This window comes from Anopheles coluzzii, chromosome 3 (assembly GCF_943734685.1).
Source record: "Anopheles coluzzii chromosome 3, AcolN3, whole genome shotgun sequence".
Taxonomy (NCBI): domain Eukaryota; kingdom Metazoa; phylum Arthropoda; class Insecta; order Diptera; family Culicidae; genus Anopheles; species Anopheles coluzzii.
The window spans coordinates 26,289,983-26,308,512 of record NC_064671.1 but is presented as its reverse complement, the minus strand read 5'-3'; the positions used below and the strand labels follow the sequence as shown (position 1 = coordinate 26,308,512).

Below are 18,530 nucleotides of genomic sequence, written 5' to 3'. Positions count from 1 at the left end.
TCAGTTTTTTTTCTTAAACAGAAGTCAGTTGTTTAGATGTTTTTGAATTTGTACACAGCTGGGAAACTTCGATATTGTATGTTTTGGTTTTCGCACAAATTAAAAAACATAAATTATAGCAGAATCAAATACAGTCTTTCCCAAGTTACACAAATTTGAGTTAAGCGAATTTTTATTTTTTACAGTCAAATCATTAAAACAAATTCCCACCAATTGTCAAATGAAAAATAATTTGCATATTTTCCAAAAGTTTTAAATAACTAAGAAAACATGAATAACCATATTTTATTCACGAATCGCATTAAATAAGTAATAAATTTCAAAAATGTAATATATTTTGTTTTAAAATTCATTATCAATCAAAAATATTGGCTATAAAACGTGATACTTACGCGAAAAGCCGAGTTATGCGAATGTTTTCAGCACGCATTATTCGCGTAACTCGGGGAAAGACTGTACTCCTCGGTGTAACTAAGGCGCCTTTCCTTCTCTCCCACCTACCCGTTAACATTTCTTCCCTTTCTGGCCCTTGCCCTCCATTGGCAATCCCGTGATATGGTTCAAGCGATCCTTCCCTCTCATGTATGCGTAATTTTAACTGTTCGGCTGATCACTTTGACTTCCATCTGTCTCTATCTACCTTCCGTTCACGTCTTGTCTGTGCTTGTCCTCCGTAGACCGTCCTTTTGTTTTTTTCATTTCCTATCTCTATTTCATTCCTTCCCTTTCTTCGTTTCCTTCTCTCTTTGTCAATGTAATTTCCATGTGTCCTGACCAGATTTTCCCTTTTTCTAAGATTGTTTTTTAAGTTTAAAATTACATTTTTCATAATTTTAATTTAAAAAAAGATTTTAAAATGTTAACAATTCATATTCATCATTTCATAATTTTAATGTAAGGGTTTAGCTAGATAAGGTTTAGCTTTAAGTTTTTGTTGCACAGTCCTCGAGGAGAACAATTGAAAAATAAATATAATAATATGATAATGTAAATATAGAACTATTGACAATACCATTTCATAACTGATTTCGCAATAAAGGAAAAACTTCTAATGGATCAATTGAAGTGGCAGGAATTAACAAATTCTGCAAGTAGATGCTAAATACTCGGCAATGGGTGATAAATTAAAAAAATACACAACAAAAAGTGGATGAAATATTTCACTCATACTAAACATACTAAACGAATCACCCTGCAGCATCAATCAGCACCCGTGAGTTGAACGGTTTCAAGGGATTTGTTTTCCCAATGTTCCATACGCATGCGCACTTTGTGAGAATTTCCCGTACTGTCAAAATTTCCCTTCGCTATCTAGGAAAAACATTCCCCTCTTCTTTTCTGCTCGGCTGCATTCACCCCCCATTTGATAACGTAATCCTCGCGGGGAGGTCATTCGGTAAAGCTGACCGTCGCAAAGAATGACAGCCAGCACACGTTCTTTTCACGTCTAAATCGGGTAACAATTTTACAGGCGAAGGCATAAGCGCCGCACAATTATATTGATATTCGGTCTATGCTCGTGGTGGTGTTGGTGATATTGGCGGTTGTTAGTGGCAACCGAAGCGCCCGGCAGCATCCGAACCCGTTGATTGGCGTTAATAGACGCTAATTGTTGTGCGGCAGCCGTGGTGCGGTGCAATTGATTCGCGTATCGAGATTAACATCTGTGACGGACGGACGGCCTGGCCTGAGTTGGTGTGCGCTGGTAAGAATAGCACACTGGTGTGTGGTCTTTCGGGTGCGCGTCATACCGACGGCCGTATTGCGACGTAGGTCGTAAGCGAGCATTGGATCGGAAAAATACGCTATCTGTGTGCCAAAACCTCAGTGTGTGAGAGTGTTTTGGACCGGAAGATACGAAAAATTCCTCCTCCCCCGCGGTCTGTTGGTGTGAGGTGTGCTATCGTTACGTATTGTTGGTGAAGGAAAACACGACAAAGAACCAGCTTGAGAGTGGCTGTGTGAAATCGCAACCATGAATCACCTGCAAATATCAACCGATCCGACCCTGCTCGGGGCGGATCTGCTACCGGAGTCGCTAACGACCTCGCCCTCGGTGTCGACGTTTCTGCCGGAGGAGGACGCCTCGACCTGTCTGCTGCTGCCGGAAACACCGAGCCCACCGCTGGATTTCTCCCACCCCCTGACACCGAGCATGGGCAACGCGACGGACAACCATGTGCGGGACTCGGTCACGGGCGATGATGACCAGGCGGCCGAGACGAGCAGCTCGTCGGGTAGCTCGGGCATCGGGATGGTCGCACCGGTCGGTGCTGGAGCGGGCAATCTGTTCAGCCACAACAGCTATCAGCATCTGCGCAAGAAGAGCGACGTGGTGAAGGCGGGTCAGGATGGGTCGATGCATCATGCGGCCAGTTTGGGGATTGCCGTTACGAAAGATATGCCCGGGTTTGTGCACTGGAACTGGCCGTTGATAAGGAAGTGTACGTTTTTCGTGTTTCTGGCGCTAATCGTTGCGATGGTCGGGATTGTGGTGGCCATGATTGCTACTCTTCCAAAGTCGTGCAATCCTCCGTAAGTGTTTTGAAGTTTCATTTTAGGTGGACTGTTCTCTACTGTTAACTTTTTTCCACCACTTTCAGCGCCACCTGGTACAAAGGATCGGTGTTCTACGAAGTGTTTCCCGCCAGCTTTCAGGACACAAACGACGACGGTCTCGGTGACATCCGTGGTCTGATTGGACGTGCAGAGTACTTCAAAACGCTCGGCATCGGTGCGGTACGGCTAAACTCGATCTTTCCCAGCAAACACTATCCGGACCACTTCCAGGAAGTTACCTCGCTGCTGGATGTGGACGAAGTGCTCGGCAAGGTGGAGGACGTACAGAAGCTGGCAGCCACACTGCACGAGCGCAACATCTCGCTCGTGCTGGACCTACCCATTCACCCGTTCCTGGAGCATCTTAGCCCACCGACGATCGATCTCGATCGGCTGCCGAACCGCACCGACGGTGATATGATCACGAGCGAATTTCTGCGACTGTCCCGCTCGATTACAACGAAGCCAGAGTCCGGTACGGTCGTGTCCGACGTGCTTCGCTTCTGGCTAACGCGCACCGGTGTGGACGGGTTCTACGTGAAGGGACTCGAGCACTTTGCCGACGATCCGCTGCTGGTGGAGAACGTGAAGGAGTGGAAGTATCTGCTCGGCCCCGATCGTATACTGATGGTGGGACAGAAGTTCGTTGAGCAGCTGCCCGAGCGCACTGTGCGCGATGTGCTGTCGCAGGTGGATCTGGTGGATGTGTATCTGGACGTGAGCAATGGTACGGATGGGATAGCGAGCAGGGTACAGGATGCGATCCAGGGCCGGCTGTTGCGTGGTGTCGACCACCCCTGGATACACTGGAGCCTTGGCAGTGTATCCGAGCGTCGACTTACGTCCGGTCTTAGTCCGAACGCGACCCTAGCTGCTACACTGATGGAGCTAACGCTCCCCGGTACGCCCAGCATCTTCTATGGGGATGAAATTTCACTCGAAGAAGCAAACGATCCTAAGGGAGAACATGTCGATACGCAGCATCTGCATCATCTGGCCGCCATGGTGTGGGACAGTGCACAGAATCAGTTCACAAGCCGCGGTTCGTTGCCATGGCTTCCGCGCAGTGCTTCCGCTTCGCTGCACCATCTGGACTACGTGATTGAAGCGATCGCGCTGCGGAAACGATCACCCTCGATCTACCAGAACGCGGTCGTCAAGGAGGGACAGATGCTACCGAACACGGATATCAAATCGAACCAGAACGAAATCCTCGTCATACAGCGCTGGTATCCACGGCGGAACTCGTTCGCTACGGTGGCAAATCTGGGCCCGAAACGGGTCTCGCTCGATCTGACGGCCATGTTCTACAGTGGAGAAATCGTGGCAGGATCATCGCTAAAGCACGAGCGTGTTTACTTCGATCGGTTTGAAATAAACCCTCTGGAGACGATTGTGGTGAAGCTACACAAATAAGCCACGTGTTGATGTGGATTTTAAAGCAACGATGGTGAGATCTTACTAAAAGAAGATAACATTTGTAGTGGTAGAATGAAAGATTTTTGATGATCTTTTCTACCGTTCCAGATCCCTCCGTCGCTTTGTTGTCGATCCAGGAATCGGAATCGAGCCTGCTTCTTGGTCCCTTCGATGTTATCCTCCCAACCCAGTTAGACCATAACTTTTTATCTTTCTTTCCCCATGATCCCCCTCCGCCCATAGTTCCGCAATTAGTGCCCAACCATGGCATTAGTCAGTGTGTCATCATGCAGTGTTGCTTCGAGTGTGGGTTCGCAAAAAGAAGAAAAAAAACGCACGACCACCATAAATGTTGAATTGTATTGTTTCATTAGATCTCTAGATTTTATTTGCTGGTTTGCTGGTTGCCTATCTAAACATTTAAACTACATTATTAATAATAATAATTGTATATTGAAAGTTTGTTAATAAAAGAAACAAACGCATAGTTGGAAATTTTAAAACGCAAATCCTTCCGCAAAGCGGTACACCGTAAAGCGGGACACGGTCCGATCGGTGCTCCCTCATCGGGTGGGAGGGTGGCCTGCCGCCTCTATCCTACACTATACACTTAACGATCCTCCTGAATCTCTGAATATCCGAACTTCGTATGCTGGCGTTTCCTTCCCCCTAGCTAAACTATCTAACGTCCTGCGCTTTTAGGAATGGATGAAGAAGCTAACAGGAACCAGTAAGAGAGACAGAAAGAGTGTGTGAGAGAGAACGATTTCACTTAAATCTACCGTTCCCCTGCGCTGTCGCCCACTCACTGGACAGCAGAACAGAACGGATTAAATAGCTATTAAAATCTACCACTAGTACCGCTCTAGTCACTCTATCTGGACGCTCCGGAGGCACGACTGTGTCTGTTGTTCCCCCAAACCAGAAAGTAAGAAACAAGATAATTTCCAAACAGAACCCTCCCTATTTATACATTCGTAAGTGTTTCCCCTCTCTCTCTCTCACACACTCACTCTCTGCTTCTTTGTTCCTTTCTTCCTGTGTTTAAATCTTTTCAGGTGCTTTACCAAGATTTGCGATTTAGCCCAATACCGAATGGGACACGTGTCGTCGTGAGTCAATCCTATCGCACTCTAGTGAATGGAGTTGACTAGCGACGAGACGTAACCGTGTCCCTTGGCGGTGTTACGATCGATAGCAAACCCTCTAGTAAAACAAACGAAAAGAACACCTAACGATGGCAAACTATCTTTGCCATTATTTGAGCAAAAATCCATAAAGCGAGTCCTACCTATAAACCTATATGAATAAGAGCTGATGTATCCTTTTTTTGTTACCATTTTTACCTTTTTGTTTGTTAGAACAATTTTGATAAAATAAGACCGAATAAGACTAAACATTGCAAACCAAAACAGAAAAATATAAGGCAAAACCCCAAAAACTGAATTCTGAATATTTCATAAATAATAACGTTCCCAAAAAGAGCAAAAATTTCCACCAAAACATTTTCACCAAATTATGATGCACTTTTACGATTTCTATCCTTTCCTATCCTTTTCATTTTAGAATTCTTTCCCACTTTCTATTTGACAATCACGCTTGTATCATTTTGATATCCCTTTCGTTTTGTTCTTTTTTTTATATCCATTAGATAGCAAGATCAGTCCGCTTTTCTCTAGGCTCTAAATTAGTCTTTCTTCTCCGTAATTGTTAGTAGCTTAAAAGACCTGTGGACCATGTTCTGTTGGATGTTTTACTCTTAGTGCGTGCGCTGCATGTATTGGGCAAATATATTACAATCCGTATTGTGAGTGTTGGCACCTTCTTGAACTACATGTCTAGGTATGGTCCGCCTTGCTGTCCGCACTGTTTCCAAGTTGCTTCTCTGCTCCAGTTCCATCGAGCTACAACTTAAAACGATTCTTTTTAGTTTCTCGTTTCCTCCTGCGTGCGTGCGTGTATGTTTTGGGGCAACATGTATCCGCTGTTCCGTTGCCTTAGCACCTGCTTGAATTATATGTCTACGTATTGTTCGTCGAGCAACACCTTAATTCGATTCGAGTTTGACATTATCGCATATCGTTTACTGCCGTCTGCTCGTCAGCTCATCAGCCCTACCCTATTTACATAGTTAAAAAATACTACTGCTAAAAGTTTTATAAAAACAAAAGTGTTTGTGTGTGTGTGAGTGTGTGAAGCAGATACGCTTTCTGTTCTTCTGCCCACGGACACATACGTACAATTCGCAAACATCGAAAAAATAAAAATAAACGCGAACTAATCAAAGCAAAAAACAAGAGTAATAAACCTGAGTAATTTTCCAATTATACCTTCCGTTTGATGTGTTTCCTTCATTTTCGTACGGTTGCCATTTCGGTTCCAGTCCTCCCTTCGCATTCTTTCACCCTATTTGCAGCGCATTTGTTCCTTCATATGGAACTGTTCCAGCTCGATCTTTCATCCTATCTGAATCTCCTTCCCTATTTTGCCATTGCTTGATTACTTCATATCATTAAAGATCAATCCGATGTTGAACCATTATCTTGCTCTCAATAACACCCGCATCGAGTCCGCTATTGAGCGCAACGAAGAGATGGCGAACAAATAAATACTACAAAATACTGCTGCACTGTTGATGATGATGCGACGGTGGCACTGCTGATCGGTGCGTCGCTCATAAAAATTCGCAACCACGATCAAGAGAGAATGATAGAAAGAGAGGACATTGTCGGTGGGTAAAAATAGAGAAAGAGTGAAAGAGAGTTGAACTTGAGGCAGCAGCCCGTTGCAGACTCCTTTTTCACTCCCGCATCAGGCACTGGGTTGGGAGGAGCTGAAGCTTTTCTGCTTGATCGGGGTCGGTGTCGGATCCATGACGTAGTTATTGCCCTCCGCTGTCGGTCCCGTCTGCCCTGGGCCCGTTTGCCCCGGCAGCGGCGGCAGCTTGTCGTTCGGATGCCGATGGCTGGCCGAAGTCTTGCGCGGTTTGGCCAGCTGCGTGGTGGATAGGCCCGACACGGGATACTTGGATTTCGGCGATGGCTGACTGCCCGGCGGAGATCCTCCATTGCTGGTTGGGACCTCGCCGTTGTGTGTGGCAGTGCCACCGGCGGGACCGCTCACTCCACTACCACCGCCCGCCCCTTTCGGTAGTCCGTTGGAGACGTTCGCTTTCGGGTGCTTGGGCATGACGAAGGCGCGCGTCTGCTTGAGCAGCGAGCGATCGTGCATGAGCGCCGATATCAGTGGCAGATCGAGATGTTTGCTCTTTTCCCGCAGCGTTTTGATGTCGATCGAGGTGTGGTCGTTGACGGGCTGCTGGTCCACCATCGACGCGACCGTGCTGAGGTCAAAGTCCGGGTACTGCTTTTTGATCTGCGCCTGCAGCTTCGCGCTCGGGCCGCTCGGTTTCGGTGGTGTCGGTTTTGCTGGCACTGCGGAAAACATTAAAAGGTTGCTCTGTTAAACTCTTGCCTTGTTTAAAATATTAATCACACCAACTTACCTTCCGGTGGCCGTTCCGGATTGAACGCTGGCACGACCGGCTGCGAAGGTGAGGGGACAGCCATCGGGGGCTTCGGGATGAGCTTCTCCATCGGCGTTGGCAGCGGCAGCGGTGGCTTCCGGATCGCTTTCTTGCTCTCGTACGGCGGTGGCGGCGGTGGCGGCGGATGGCGCCGTATCTTGGGCGTACTTTCGACCGAGTTGAGGATGTTATCGTCCGAGCGGGAGCGGGCGAACAGGGCGGGCGATGGGCCGGCCGAGGCCATCGATAGGTGGGCGCCACCGTTCGGCTGCATCGAGCCGGCGCTCGCCTTCGAGGACACCATCGGGCGGGGCCGTAGCGGTGGCGGCGGTGGCGGCTCGTACGAGGAGCAGAGGCTTGCGACCGACGGGCTGTAGAGGGGGGAGTACGCACCCGGCAGCTGGACGTACGTGTCGGACAGGTTCTGGGTGGAGGCGTAGCGCGAGTTGGACGACAGCGCCATCGACAGGTAGGGCGTGCTGCGATAGATCGCGTGGTTTTTGCACGCATCCCAGCTGCGGTTGTGTGCGCGCACGGTATGGTAGGCGAGGTAGGGCGGTGGTGGCGGGCTTTGGGCCATCGCCGCCAGGATCGAGCCCTGCTTCGCGTCTAGATACTCCTGCTGGCTGATGGACGGGTCCTGGATCGGGTAGATGACGTAGTCGACGTCACTGTACAGCTGCTGCTGGTACAGCTCGATCTGGGACCGGGCCAGCTGGCTGGTGTACACCGTGGCCAGCGAGTGGGGCGGCGGGGGAGGCGGTGGTTGCCGTGGCATCGTTGGTGGCGGTGGTGGGTGGTACTGGCGCGGCTTGATGACGGGCAGCAGCACGCAGGCGGTCGTACGGTGGGGCGGCGGCTTCGGCATCTCCGGGTAGGGGGGCGGTGGCGAGGTGATGGCTTTGTGGTTCGGGTGCAAATTGTACCCCGGAATGCCGGTCGGCACGGGCGGTGGCGGTGGAGGTGGTGTTGCTTGCGCCAAATTGCCAATGTTGTTGACGGTCGGCGCGGCAAAGCTGGGCTTGGGCGTTTCGCCAACGACGCTCGCGTGCGCTTTAAGGATGTTAATCTGGGGCCGGGTGGTGATGAACCGTGCTGGTACTTCCTCGGACACGGGCGCTGTCGTTAGGACGGACGGTGTGACCGGGAGGGCCGGCGGAAGGATCGGACTTTTGCGCATGGCGATCGGTTTCTGCGGGTAGGGCGGTGGGTCACGCAACGGAATGGCTGGCGCTTCCGGATCGGTGGCCGCGGGAGGCGCGGGCGATCGTATGTCCGGTCCGCGCAGTCCCGTCGTTTCGTGATGCGCATTGTACGGGGGTGGCGGTGGGGGTGGTTGTTGCTGGGCCAGCTCGACCGGGGGCTGTGGGAGTTGCGGTGGCCGGGCAGGGCACGGCACGGCTGCAGCTGCCACTGCCGCCGCCATGTTGCTGTCGATGCGTTTGGGCGGTGCCGGCGGCAGCACCTCGTCGTCGTACTCGTCCTCGGTCGGGGCCGTGTCCTCGCTGCCCTGCAGGTAGCTTTCGCCCTCGAGCGGCAGCGGCAGCGTCACGTAGTCACAGTCCGAGTCGAGCGTGTGGCTGACGGTTTTGCGCGACGGGTACGTGCCGCGGCCCACGATCAGATCGGTCAGCTCCTCGGCACTCAGCAGCGAATGCTTGTTGTCCGTCGGATCGCTCCCATCGCCCCGGAACGACCCAGCCGCACTGACGGTCGAGTCGGACCGCATCCGGAACTCGCTGTTCAGCCCACTGTCCAGCCGGGGCCGATGGTAGTCCCCATCGACCGAGTCGACCGGCTCGAGCGGATCCGCCATCTCGCTCTGGCACGGCTGGAAGCTGCCGTAGTGCGAGCTTTCGTGCGACTCCGACTCGGCAATCTCGGACGACTGGCCGGTCAGCTCGCTGCTGTTCATCGTGTACACGCCGCTCGTTTCCGTCGGCGGCACGTGCGCGATCGTGTACACGCCCGAGTGCGTTTCCTCCTCCTCCTCGTTGATGTCGTGATCGAGACAGGTGCTGGTCGCCACGCTCAGTGTACTATTCTGGGCGGTGTGGCTGAACCCAAGCACCAGGCTGCTGCACGTCGACGTCTGCCGCCGGTCCGGGCTGATCGTGGCCTGCACCATTGTGCTGTTGCTGCCGCCACCATTGCTGATCGTGGTCGTGCTCGTTGCGGTCGAGCTTTGCGGCAGGCTGAGACAGTCCGTCGCCACGACGACCGTGCTGCAGGTGGACGAGCACTGTGACCCGATGTTGTGCTGGGACGAAGGCGACGATTCACACTCCTTCCCGGGGCGGTCGGGCTTACCCTCCACACTGCCACTGTCACTGTTCGCACAGTTGTTGGTGTTGCTGCCGCCGCTGCTGCACGGTACGAGCGAACCGGCCGCATTCACCACGCTGCCCGTCCGGCCCACCGACAGTGCCGCGAACGTGCCCTCCAGCTCCTTGAGCGACACCTGCCCGACGGAGGACGTCTGGCGCGAAACGCTCGGACAGTCGAGCAGGTGGGCCAGTGCGAGGCTTTCCGTCGAGGGCGCGGCCAGTGTCGCCGTCGGCGGCGTGTTGATCATAATCTCCAGCTCGTCCTCCGAGTGGACGCGATCGCTCACGATCCCGGACGTCGTGTTGGAGCTCGTGCTCGAGATGACCGAAATGCGCTGGTCGCTCTTGCTCTTGTACGGCAGGTTGAGGGCACGCGAGCACAGATACGGGTAGCCGTGGATGCAGCTGCTTTCCTCCTCCTCGCGCTTTATCGCCTCCGTCAGCCGGGGCGCTATCTTCATCGAGAACTGGTGCGTCTCGCGGCACAGCGCCAGTATCATCTTGTTCTTGTCGTCGTTCGTGGAGTAGAGCGTGATCTTGCTGTCGCCCGAGCGGATTTCGAACTTTTTCCGATCGAAGCTCAGCTTGCCGATGTGCGGCCACTGGAAGGTGGTCGCGGTCGAGCTGCCATCCTGCGCGATCCGTATGCCCTTCGCGTAGATGCTGAGCGCTACCGTGCCGAGGCCGGTTTCGTTCTTCGACTGCTTCATCCGGAACACGTGCGCGTTGACCGCTTCGTTCAGGTTGCACGCCTCGCGGATGAAGTGCGTCTCGGCGTCGGCCCGGGAGAGGCCCCGATTGTCCCGGTGGCACGTGGTGACGGCCGCAATGCCCCAGGCAGACCGCAGCGCCGGATTAAGGTACTCGTCCGGTCGGAAGTACTCCACCGAGGGCGAACTGGTGGTGGTGGTGGTGGTGGTGGAGCTACTTGCGCCATCGTTCGCTGCGATGTTGGTGTTGGGCTGGACTGGAGGTCCCGAGGTGGTAGTGCAGGCTGAGGAAGCTGCTGTCGAGGTGGACGACACGGACGGAGCACCACCGGCCGATGGGTTCGGGGAGCAGGCAGAGGTGGTACTGGAGTTGCTGCTGGTGCTGCTGCTAGTAGCACTGCTAGTGTTACTGCTGGCGCTGCTGCTACTGTTACTGCTGCTGCTTGTGCTGTTGCTGCTGCTAACGCTAACGCCCGAGCTAAGGACGCCGCCGCCAGTGGTGCTGTTCAGGTTGGCGGTTGAGCTGCACGGTACCGTCGCAGTCGAGGATGTCGCCGTCTTGATCGAGGGTGTGGTGGGTAGGGTGGTACCGGCATCCTCCGGTGCACTGTCGCCCAGGTCCGCCTGCAACGAGAGGCCGCCGAGCAGCAGCAAACTCTGCTCAGAGCACTCCTTCGGCAGGTCCCGGTTGACCGCGTTGTACTTCAGCTGCAGATAGTAGTTGTGCCGCGACACCTCATCACGCAGCATGAGCGGGCTCTCGATGTAGAACTGCACGCGAAAGTGTAGCTCCAGGAGAGGCTTCCCGTTGGCGTCCAGGCCCTGTGTGGGGTTTTTGGGTTGGAATTGAGGAAAAAAGTCATTAGGTCATTTCAGTGTGTGCTTGTGGAGAAGAAGAGGAGGAGAAGCAAAGAACTGCACTATTCAGCAACTTACATGAGTGTGCGAGGAACGCCAGCTTTTTGGTCCGTACTTGGACAGTTTGCTCTCGGGATCGGCAAACAGGTACTCGCCATCTGTTGGGGTGAAAAAATAGACATCAGGGAAGGTTAGTAACTATTACTTAAAAATCCTTTAATGGAATTACATTTAAATGAACCCAAAGAGTTGCTGTAACGATTGCAACCCAAACAAGAACACGCAATAATGCAACACACCATATCCGGCCCCATCATTCTCGGAAGTGAAGGCCTGCCAAGAGGTATTTCAAGGTTTCCTTCCCTCTCTTCATCAGTAATTATAATCCACCCTATGGAGTGTGCGTTCGCATGTAAAGTTTCCGGGAATGACTAGGAGCTAATGTGCGCTTCATTCAGCATGAGGGACAGGGAACAATTGCAGCAATGCACCTAATTGTCGTGCAATGTATGAGCACACACATACATATGACGCCATATTATCGTGGCGCCAGCGTCATGTCGCCGCTAAGCGGTGGACGCATGCCATATGGTAGAGCTTGCTGCCAAAGCCCCTGGCTCGAGACTTCTTCCGACGGGTCAAGTGCATGGTGTAAACAGAGAAAGAAAGCAGAGTGGGATGCATGGGCGAGAGCGAGAGATAGGACGGGTAGTACTCCATGACGAGGATGAAGTCATCGATCGGAGATGAGCGAACGAATTCCATCCATTCAAGCAATGCAATGGGGGATGATAAAAAGGGCGAGATCGGTGTGGTCTATACAACGCAACAATGCAGGATGTGCCGGTGGAATGATACGGGATTGTTACAGCTACATTTTTCTCCTGTCGCATTCAATGGGGATGAGAAAACAAAAGGACTGTAATGGAATAAAAAACAACAACTTTCAGTTGTGTCTTCAAACAGGCACATATGGCTTCAAAACGATATTGACGTCAATAAGATGTTGAAATAGTCTTAAACTTCAATTTACTCTGTTGTCTAACTCAATTTTCAACCACTGATCTCTTCAGAAAATCACAAAAAACTTGGAAACATAGACAATCTGATGCTCTTTACAAAACACCCGGTGACGTCCCGTCCGATAAGTGAGATCTGGTAGAACGTGGGACAAATGGCAACGAAACAACAATAATAAAAATGCCTGCGATTGATCGTCAAACACACACACAGAGACACTGCCATTACGAGTTCGCGGAACGGACACACGCACACCATCACCGTCAGAGTCCCGCAAGAGTCCCCTCCCTCCAGAGTTGGAGATCGAGTTTTGAATCGAATCGAATCGGATTCATTGGAATGAATTCCAAACCCGACCCACAAGATGGAGGATCCGACGGAGGAAGGTTGTGGTTGTGTGTGTGTGTGTGTGTGTGTGTGATGGAGTTTGGTCGCTTTGGTCGATTTGCTGCTAGGGTTGGGTCTCGCGCATAGCTCCGAGATACGAGCAGTGGAATACGCTGGAATTCGGATCAACCGGCTCGCTGAATGAATGCCACGACGCTGAGGAGAGAATGCGGGAATGCGACACTTTGCGAGGAGCCCGCTGGATGTTGCAGGAGAAGCAGCAGGCGGAGGTGGAATTCCAGTTTCTGTTTCTCCTCTCCCATTCCACCGATCGTACCAAGCCCCGCGTCCAGCCCCGTGTGTGGAGACAACGGGGTGAAAGACGGTCCCGATCGAGCGGGTTATGCGATCGAGAGCGCGAGCGTGCGCGCGCGCGCGCGTTCGCCCGCACTCACGATGGCAATGAATCGAAAGCTGTGTGAAGTGAAGGGATAAACGCAAGGTACAGGCATGCCGCAGAAAGTAAAGAGCTTCCAGGTAGTGCTTGGTGTCTCCCTTTTCCCACCGCATCCCATTTCCCTCCTGCAAGCATCGAAAGATCATTGATCGGGCGGGCAGCCCGCGAAAGCTTTTGCACGCGCTTGATCGAACGGTCGCGTTTCAAGCAGGGGGTGCCCACATAAGGCAGGCTCAACGGTAGTGTTATGGTCTGGTGTGTGAGTCAGGGTGCCTGCCGAAAAAAAAAACTCAAACACATATACACACACACAGGCGATGTCCACACCACCCAGCGGCCATTTTGCCACCCCGGGAGAGTTTGAACTTTCGGCTCACGTGTTGTTGCCGTTTTTTTGTTTCGATGCCAACACGCTCAACACCGCTTCTTAGGCTGGTGTGAAAAACAAAACCGCACGAACCTACTTTAAAAAACCAGATTGAACCACATTCTGGCCAGGTAAGGTGGAGCGCTCTCGGGGGAGGAAAGGAAAGGCCCATATAGAGAGCAAGGCGAAAAAAAGGCGAACAAAACTGTTTCGTTGATGCCTAAAAATATCTCCCGGGCGGAAAGAAAGGTGTTAAACACTATCAGTCTTACTACTACTGCTGCTGCTGCTACTCGCGGTGCGTTTCGGTGACATTTTTAAACACAGAAACACGGTTGCATAAGAGCGATCGAGAGCGTGTGTGTGTTTGGTAGTTTGTTGTGAATGCCGGTGCAGCTGCCGCTGCTGGAAGAAACTCGGCTGACCTGACCTGGTAGTGTCATGTTTTTGATGGACGCTTTTTAATGCGAGCTTTACGTCACCGTTGTGCTGATGGGGAGGATGTTTCTCAATTCAGTGTTTTGCTATCTGCTTGTTAGGAGTCATTTATACTACCATTAACATTACGCTATGGTTAAAAATGAGCTCTGATTAACGTCTTTCAGAGGTACGCAAAGAAGTGGTATAATTTGTAGGCGAATGTGGATCATAAACGTCAACCTCATACATCAACTGTCAACCGAATAATGTCCAAACCTTGTACAAATGTAAAATCTTGGCAACCCGGCCGAGCTGTCAGAAAAAGAGAATAAAAAGGGGAATTCACGTTGTGTACGCAGTTGGAAAAGCACGTGTAATTCTGTGTCTTATGTCCTTCAGTCCTTAAGAATATTTTATATGACGTTGTTTACAAATTTATGATTTTTGTCCTAAATTTATAGCACATTATCTGAATAGTTTTCAATTTGAATGATTATCCGAAGCAAAGGAATTTGAGCATCGTTTCGAAATAAACGATTGCCATCAAACCTGCGCTAGAACGTTCCAGTGGACCAGAGGTTCGTTCTCTTGCTGCTGCTGCTGCTGCTGCCATCATTCAAAAGACATCAACGCCAAGCGACGAACGCTGCTTGATGATGGGACTGGGATTGAGCACAAAACGGAAACAAAAAAAACCCTCTTCTGGTCCCTCACCCACCCCTCAAAAGAATGAAAAAATCAATGTCCAAAAGCAAAATTGATGATGACAAATACAAATCGATTATGTAAATCACATTTTCAATTCCTTTAACTGCGCAACACACACACACAGGCACATGGTAACATCGTTGGATGTCTTGCACAAAACTTGAGGAATGCTTCATGGTCAATCGCCGTGTGTGTGTGTGTGTGTGTTTGAGGATTGTAAGTACTGTTTGAGAGTTGTCCAAAAGGGTTTTTTTAATACTTCTCATTTGTCCAAACTGTTTGAGAGCTGCCCAAAAGGCGGGTTTTACTTGTTCTCGCTTGTCCGTTGCTTTCTTGTTCAGAATTTTATTTGGCATTCGCAACGAGCAGACCAAATTTTCTTCCATCTCTCGCTCCTTCTCGTCTGCAAATACGTGAAGGTGTTGTGCTGGACGGGGCCCGACCACAACGGTTGATTAATTTTGCAAATCGACAGTTTCATTGCTCTTTGTGTGCAGGACGCGCCGCATGTTAGAGATTGATTTTTGGAAACATTTTTATGAGCACAATAAATATTCGAATAATTTGACACCAATCACTGCGATTGGTAATTGGTATGAGGGATGGATGATGGGTTTTTTTCGGCTAGACCATCGCAACATGTTTATGGTGATTGCAAACGTTCTCCGCATCACGTTTGTACACACAGCGACGCAAAGCACTTTATAGCCTATATGTAACTCTTTTCATCGCAAACCAAAATTCGCTTGTAGAGCACTGGCAGAGGAAGTCGAGCAGAGAGTTTAAGAATTTTAATGGAACTTCGAGGCGAAACTGCACGCGAACAAACGCCCCAGTGCGGTGATGACGCTTTTGTCCCTTGCCTTTTCCTTCTGCTCGCACTTCTGCCGCGTACGGTGCAGGAAGCAACAAGGATAACGCTCGCAAGGAAGCACGAAGCGTCTTCGGAACGGAAACGTATAATAAAATTCACTCGAGGAAGGTAAAATGAACACACCATCCCGGCCAGTTGAGAAAGAACGGCTTGAACGGAGCAACAACAGCAGGGAATTAAAGGAAAGAAGCAAAGAGCAAAAAAAAGGAACGCAACACGACTGGCCGGGCACTGGCAGGGAAGACAGGGAAGTAGGCGAGTTTAAACAGCATGAATCCCAACAGCGTCCCAAAGGTGGGCTCCCGGGGCGCAGCGCAGAAGGAAGCGCGGTGAAAAGATCGAGATCGAAGGCGAAGACTTGAACGCACGGGAAGGTGGCGAACTTCGGGGCCCGTAGGCCATGATCGCTTTAGTGAGCACGAAAGAGAAAACGCTTGCGCTGAGCGGCCAGAGTTTGGTGGTGATGCTGTGCTCTCTGGCTGTAGCCCGTCCTCGGCTCGGTGTCGTTTGCCGCGCGCTCGGACAGCAAAGCAAACCTGTCCAGGGACATTAGCAGCAACAACAACAGCAGCAACAGGCAGGCAGGCAGGCAGGCAGATAGATTGGGCAAGAGAAAGAAGGCAAAAGGCTGGTAAAAGGAATATTACGACGTTGCTTGGGCACGACACACACACACACACGGCACACACAGCCACATGGAAAAGCATTATGTTTTTTTTTCTTCTCTCCTTCACTTTGGGTTTCGCCTCTTCCTTACCACGCCACACCAAAAGGTATGCAGATAACGATGTGTATAGAGAGTATCGAGCGACAGATGGCTGTGCCGAGGGACCAGGGGGACGACGACGATGATGATGCTGCTGCGCAAGGGAGTTGGAAGCGGATGTGGGGCAAGGGGGAAGGGGAAAAGGGAATTGAATCGCGAATGCGGGCATTTTGGGCCGGCTTGCGCGCGGTTGGAACCAATGGTGCGGGAAGCCATGCTGTCGTGGCCAGCATGGAGGAGGAAGAAGAAGAAGAAGCGGTACGCATTAGTGGACAACGGACAGGGGGAGGGAAAAGGGGGATTTTCTTTTTGGCGTCGTCGCCCTATGTTGCCCCACGACGTCCCCACGACGAGCGGTGGAACGATGATGATGATGATCGGGAGCTCCTCCTCTTCCTCCCGTGTGTCGATGATCCTCCTCCTGGGGGTTTCATTTCTTGCTGTCCCTTGGCATACTCGGGAATGGAATGGAATGGAAAGGGGGAGGGGGGGGGTGAAAAAGAAGAACCAGCACACACACACACACAAACACCCAGCAGGGCAAAAATGCGCGCGCGATCCGCAATCGCGTAGGAAAAGGAACGGAAAGGAAAGACGCCCAGAGATCGCGCAGAGTGATCTCGTAGGGGTTTGAAGCTGAAGATCGACTCAATAACAAGAAGAAGAAGAAAAAGAAGAGCTGCCTGGAGGCTGGGACATAACGAGAAAAGGAAAGAGAGAGAGACAGAGAGAAAGAGACAGGGAAAGAAAGGGAGGGAACGCGAACACGGGAACGGGAAACAAGGCACAAGGAATTTCATTTTAGTAGGGGCTTCACAGAAAAGACATAAGACGCGTGTTTCAGTAATTCAGGTAGCTGGTTCGGTGTTGCGCCCGCCCGTATCTCTTCCCCAAACTTCCTCCCCACCTTTAGGGCTCTCTGTATTGTGTGCACGTGTGTGTGTGTGTGTATGCCAAGCGCGATCAGTTTTTTTTGCTCTTTTCGTTGTCTTCCTTCTCCAATTCTTTGAGAAATGTGTTTCCCTGCTCCCTGCAAGCGTCGCAAAGCCCTATCGGCTGCAGGTCTGGTCTGTAGTCGAGCTGAGATATTCTTCTCCGTTCTAAAACTTTCATGCTTCAGGGTTTGGTTTAGAAGTTCAGCGAAAAATAGCGAAATTATTGGTTGCATCAATCTTGATTGGGGAGTACATTGATAACTTCCCCATTTCTCAATATTACAAGGAATTTACTGCAGTTTCTATCATTCTCTTGAAGTTGATACTGCACGTATATGCTCATTTTATTCCTATTCCTTCGACCCCAATCAGCTCCCCCACATTCTTCCGATCTTCTGAGGCTACGGAAGCCGAGGCCCTGCTTTCTTTTTAGACCTTTTTTTTGGGTTTTTAATTAATGGCGCAGGCGCGAGATATCAAATTTTATGACGTCGACCAGCAGCAAGCAGGGAACGGGAACGAAACAACGCTCAACAACGGTCTGCCGTTGGTGGAATCCACTTCGATTGGAGCGCTGTTTTGTGCGCTTTTCCCAATGGAAAGTAAGTGGAAGAGCAAGCAAAGCTGTTCGACGAACGATCGGTTCAGGTGATGGTTGGCCTAACCACAATAGATCCCCCTAGCTCCCTCAGCTTTCCACCTCATCAGATGCTCTCCACTCCCCTCAAAACAATGGCTTTGACAGCGGGAGCAAAAGGCACGCAAGGATAGGAACCTGTGCCGGTGCGCGCAGAATGCCAGCCTCTCTATCGATCGAGAAGAAGAAAAAAAAAAAACCCCAACAGCTCGTAAACTGTGCCCAGATGAGATCGTCGTCGTCATCGTCGTCCTCGTCGTCGTCATCATCGTCAGCAACATCATCGGAATGTAATCCAAGTGCCTTGCGAGGGATGGGGGAGGAATCTCCACCCAAATGGAGCGACGGCAGCAAGAGGTATATGAGAAACGATAGTGTTGGCATGGAATGTGTTCATGGGGCCGGCCATTCCAGCCCAAGCTTCCTCGAAAACTAAAAGAAAACGGGGGGCCTTGCCCAAGAGAAGAAAGGCAAAACAAAAAAAAAAATAGCACCTTGCACCGTTCGGGGGATTTTGCTTTTGCTTCTCCTCCTTCGATTACTGCCCGATTGATGTTGATCATCAGCCTACCCAAACCACCCCTCGAAACCCAGGACGCAAGGCTTCTTTCTATTAGCCT

General features: G+C 51.0%; 2 protein-coding genes across 2 annotated transcripts in view; one reads left to right on the top strand and one right to left on the bottom strand.

The window, feature by feature from the left end:
- The first annotated feature begins 1,322 nt into the window (after nucleotides 1-1,322).
- On the top strand, nucleotides 1,323-4,481 carry LOC120960087 (neutral and basic amino acid transport protein rBAT-like). The gene is made up of 3 exons (XM_040384032.2): nucleotides 1,323-2,535; nucleotides 2,604-4,009; nucleotides 4,087-4,481. Exons 1-2 carry the CDS (start codon nucleotides 1,976-1,978, stop codon nucleotides 3,973-3,975), a joined length of 1,932 nt encoding a protein of 643 aa, XP_040239966.1. The 5' UTR covers nucleotides 1,323-1,975; the 3' UTR covers nucleotides 3,976-4,009; nucleotides 4,087-4,481.
- LOC120960086 (protein expanded) overlaps nucleotides 4,331-18,530 on the bottom strand; it is a 48,150-nt gene continuing 33,950 nt past the window's right edge. The window contains exons 4-6 of the mRNA XM_040384031.2: nucleotides 11,478-11,557; nucleotides 7,484-11,363; nucleotides 4,331-7,412 (exon numbers count right to left, since the gene is read on the bottom strand). Of these exons, the coding sequence (XP_040239965.2) occupies nucleotides 6,790-7,412; nucleotides 7,484-11,363; nucleotides 11,478-11,557 (4,583 nt within the window). The 3' untranslated portion in view covers nucleotides 4,331-6,789. The remainder of the gene's footprint in view (nucleotides 7,413-7,483; nucleotides 11,364-11,477; nucleotides 11,558-18,530) is intronic.

Bases quoted from the DNA above. Each gene is read 5' to 3' on its own strand.
- LOC120960087 (XM_040384032.2), top strand. From the start codon at position 1,976: ATGAATCACCTGCAAATATCAACCGATCCGACCCTGCTCGGGGCGGAT. The intron at 2,536-2,603 runs GTAAGTGTTTTG...CACCACTTTCAG, and splicing joins CCAAAGTCGTGCAATCCTCC to CGCCACCTGGTACAAAGGAT.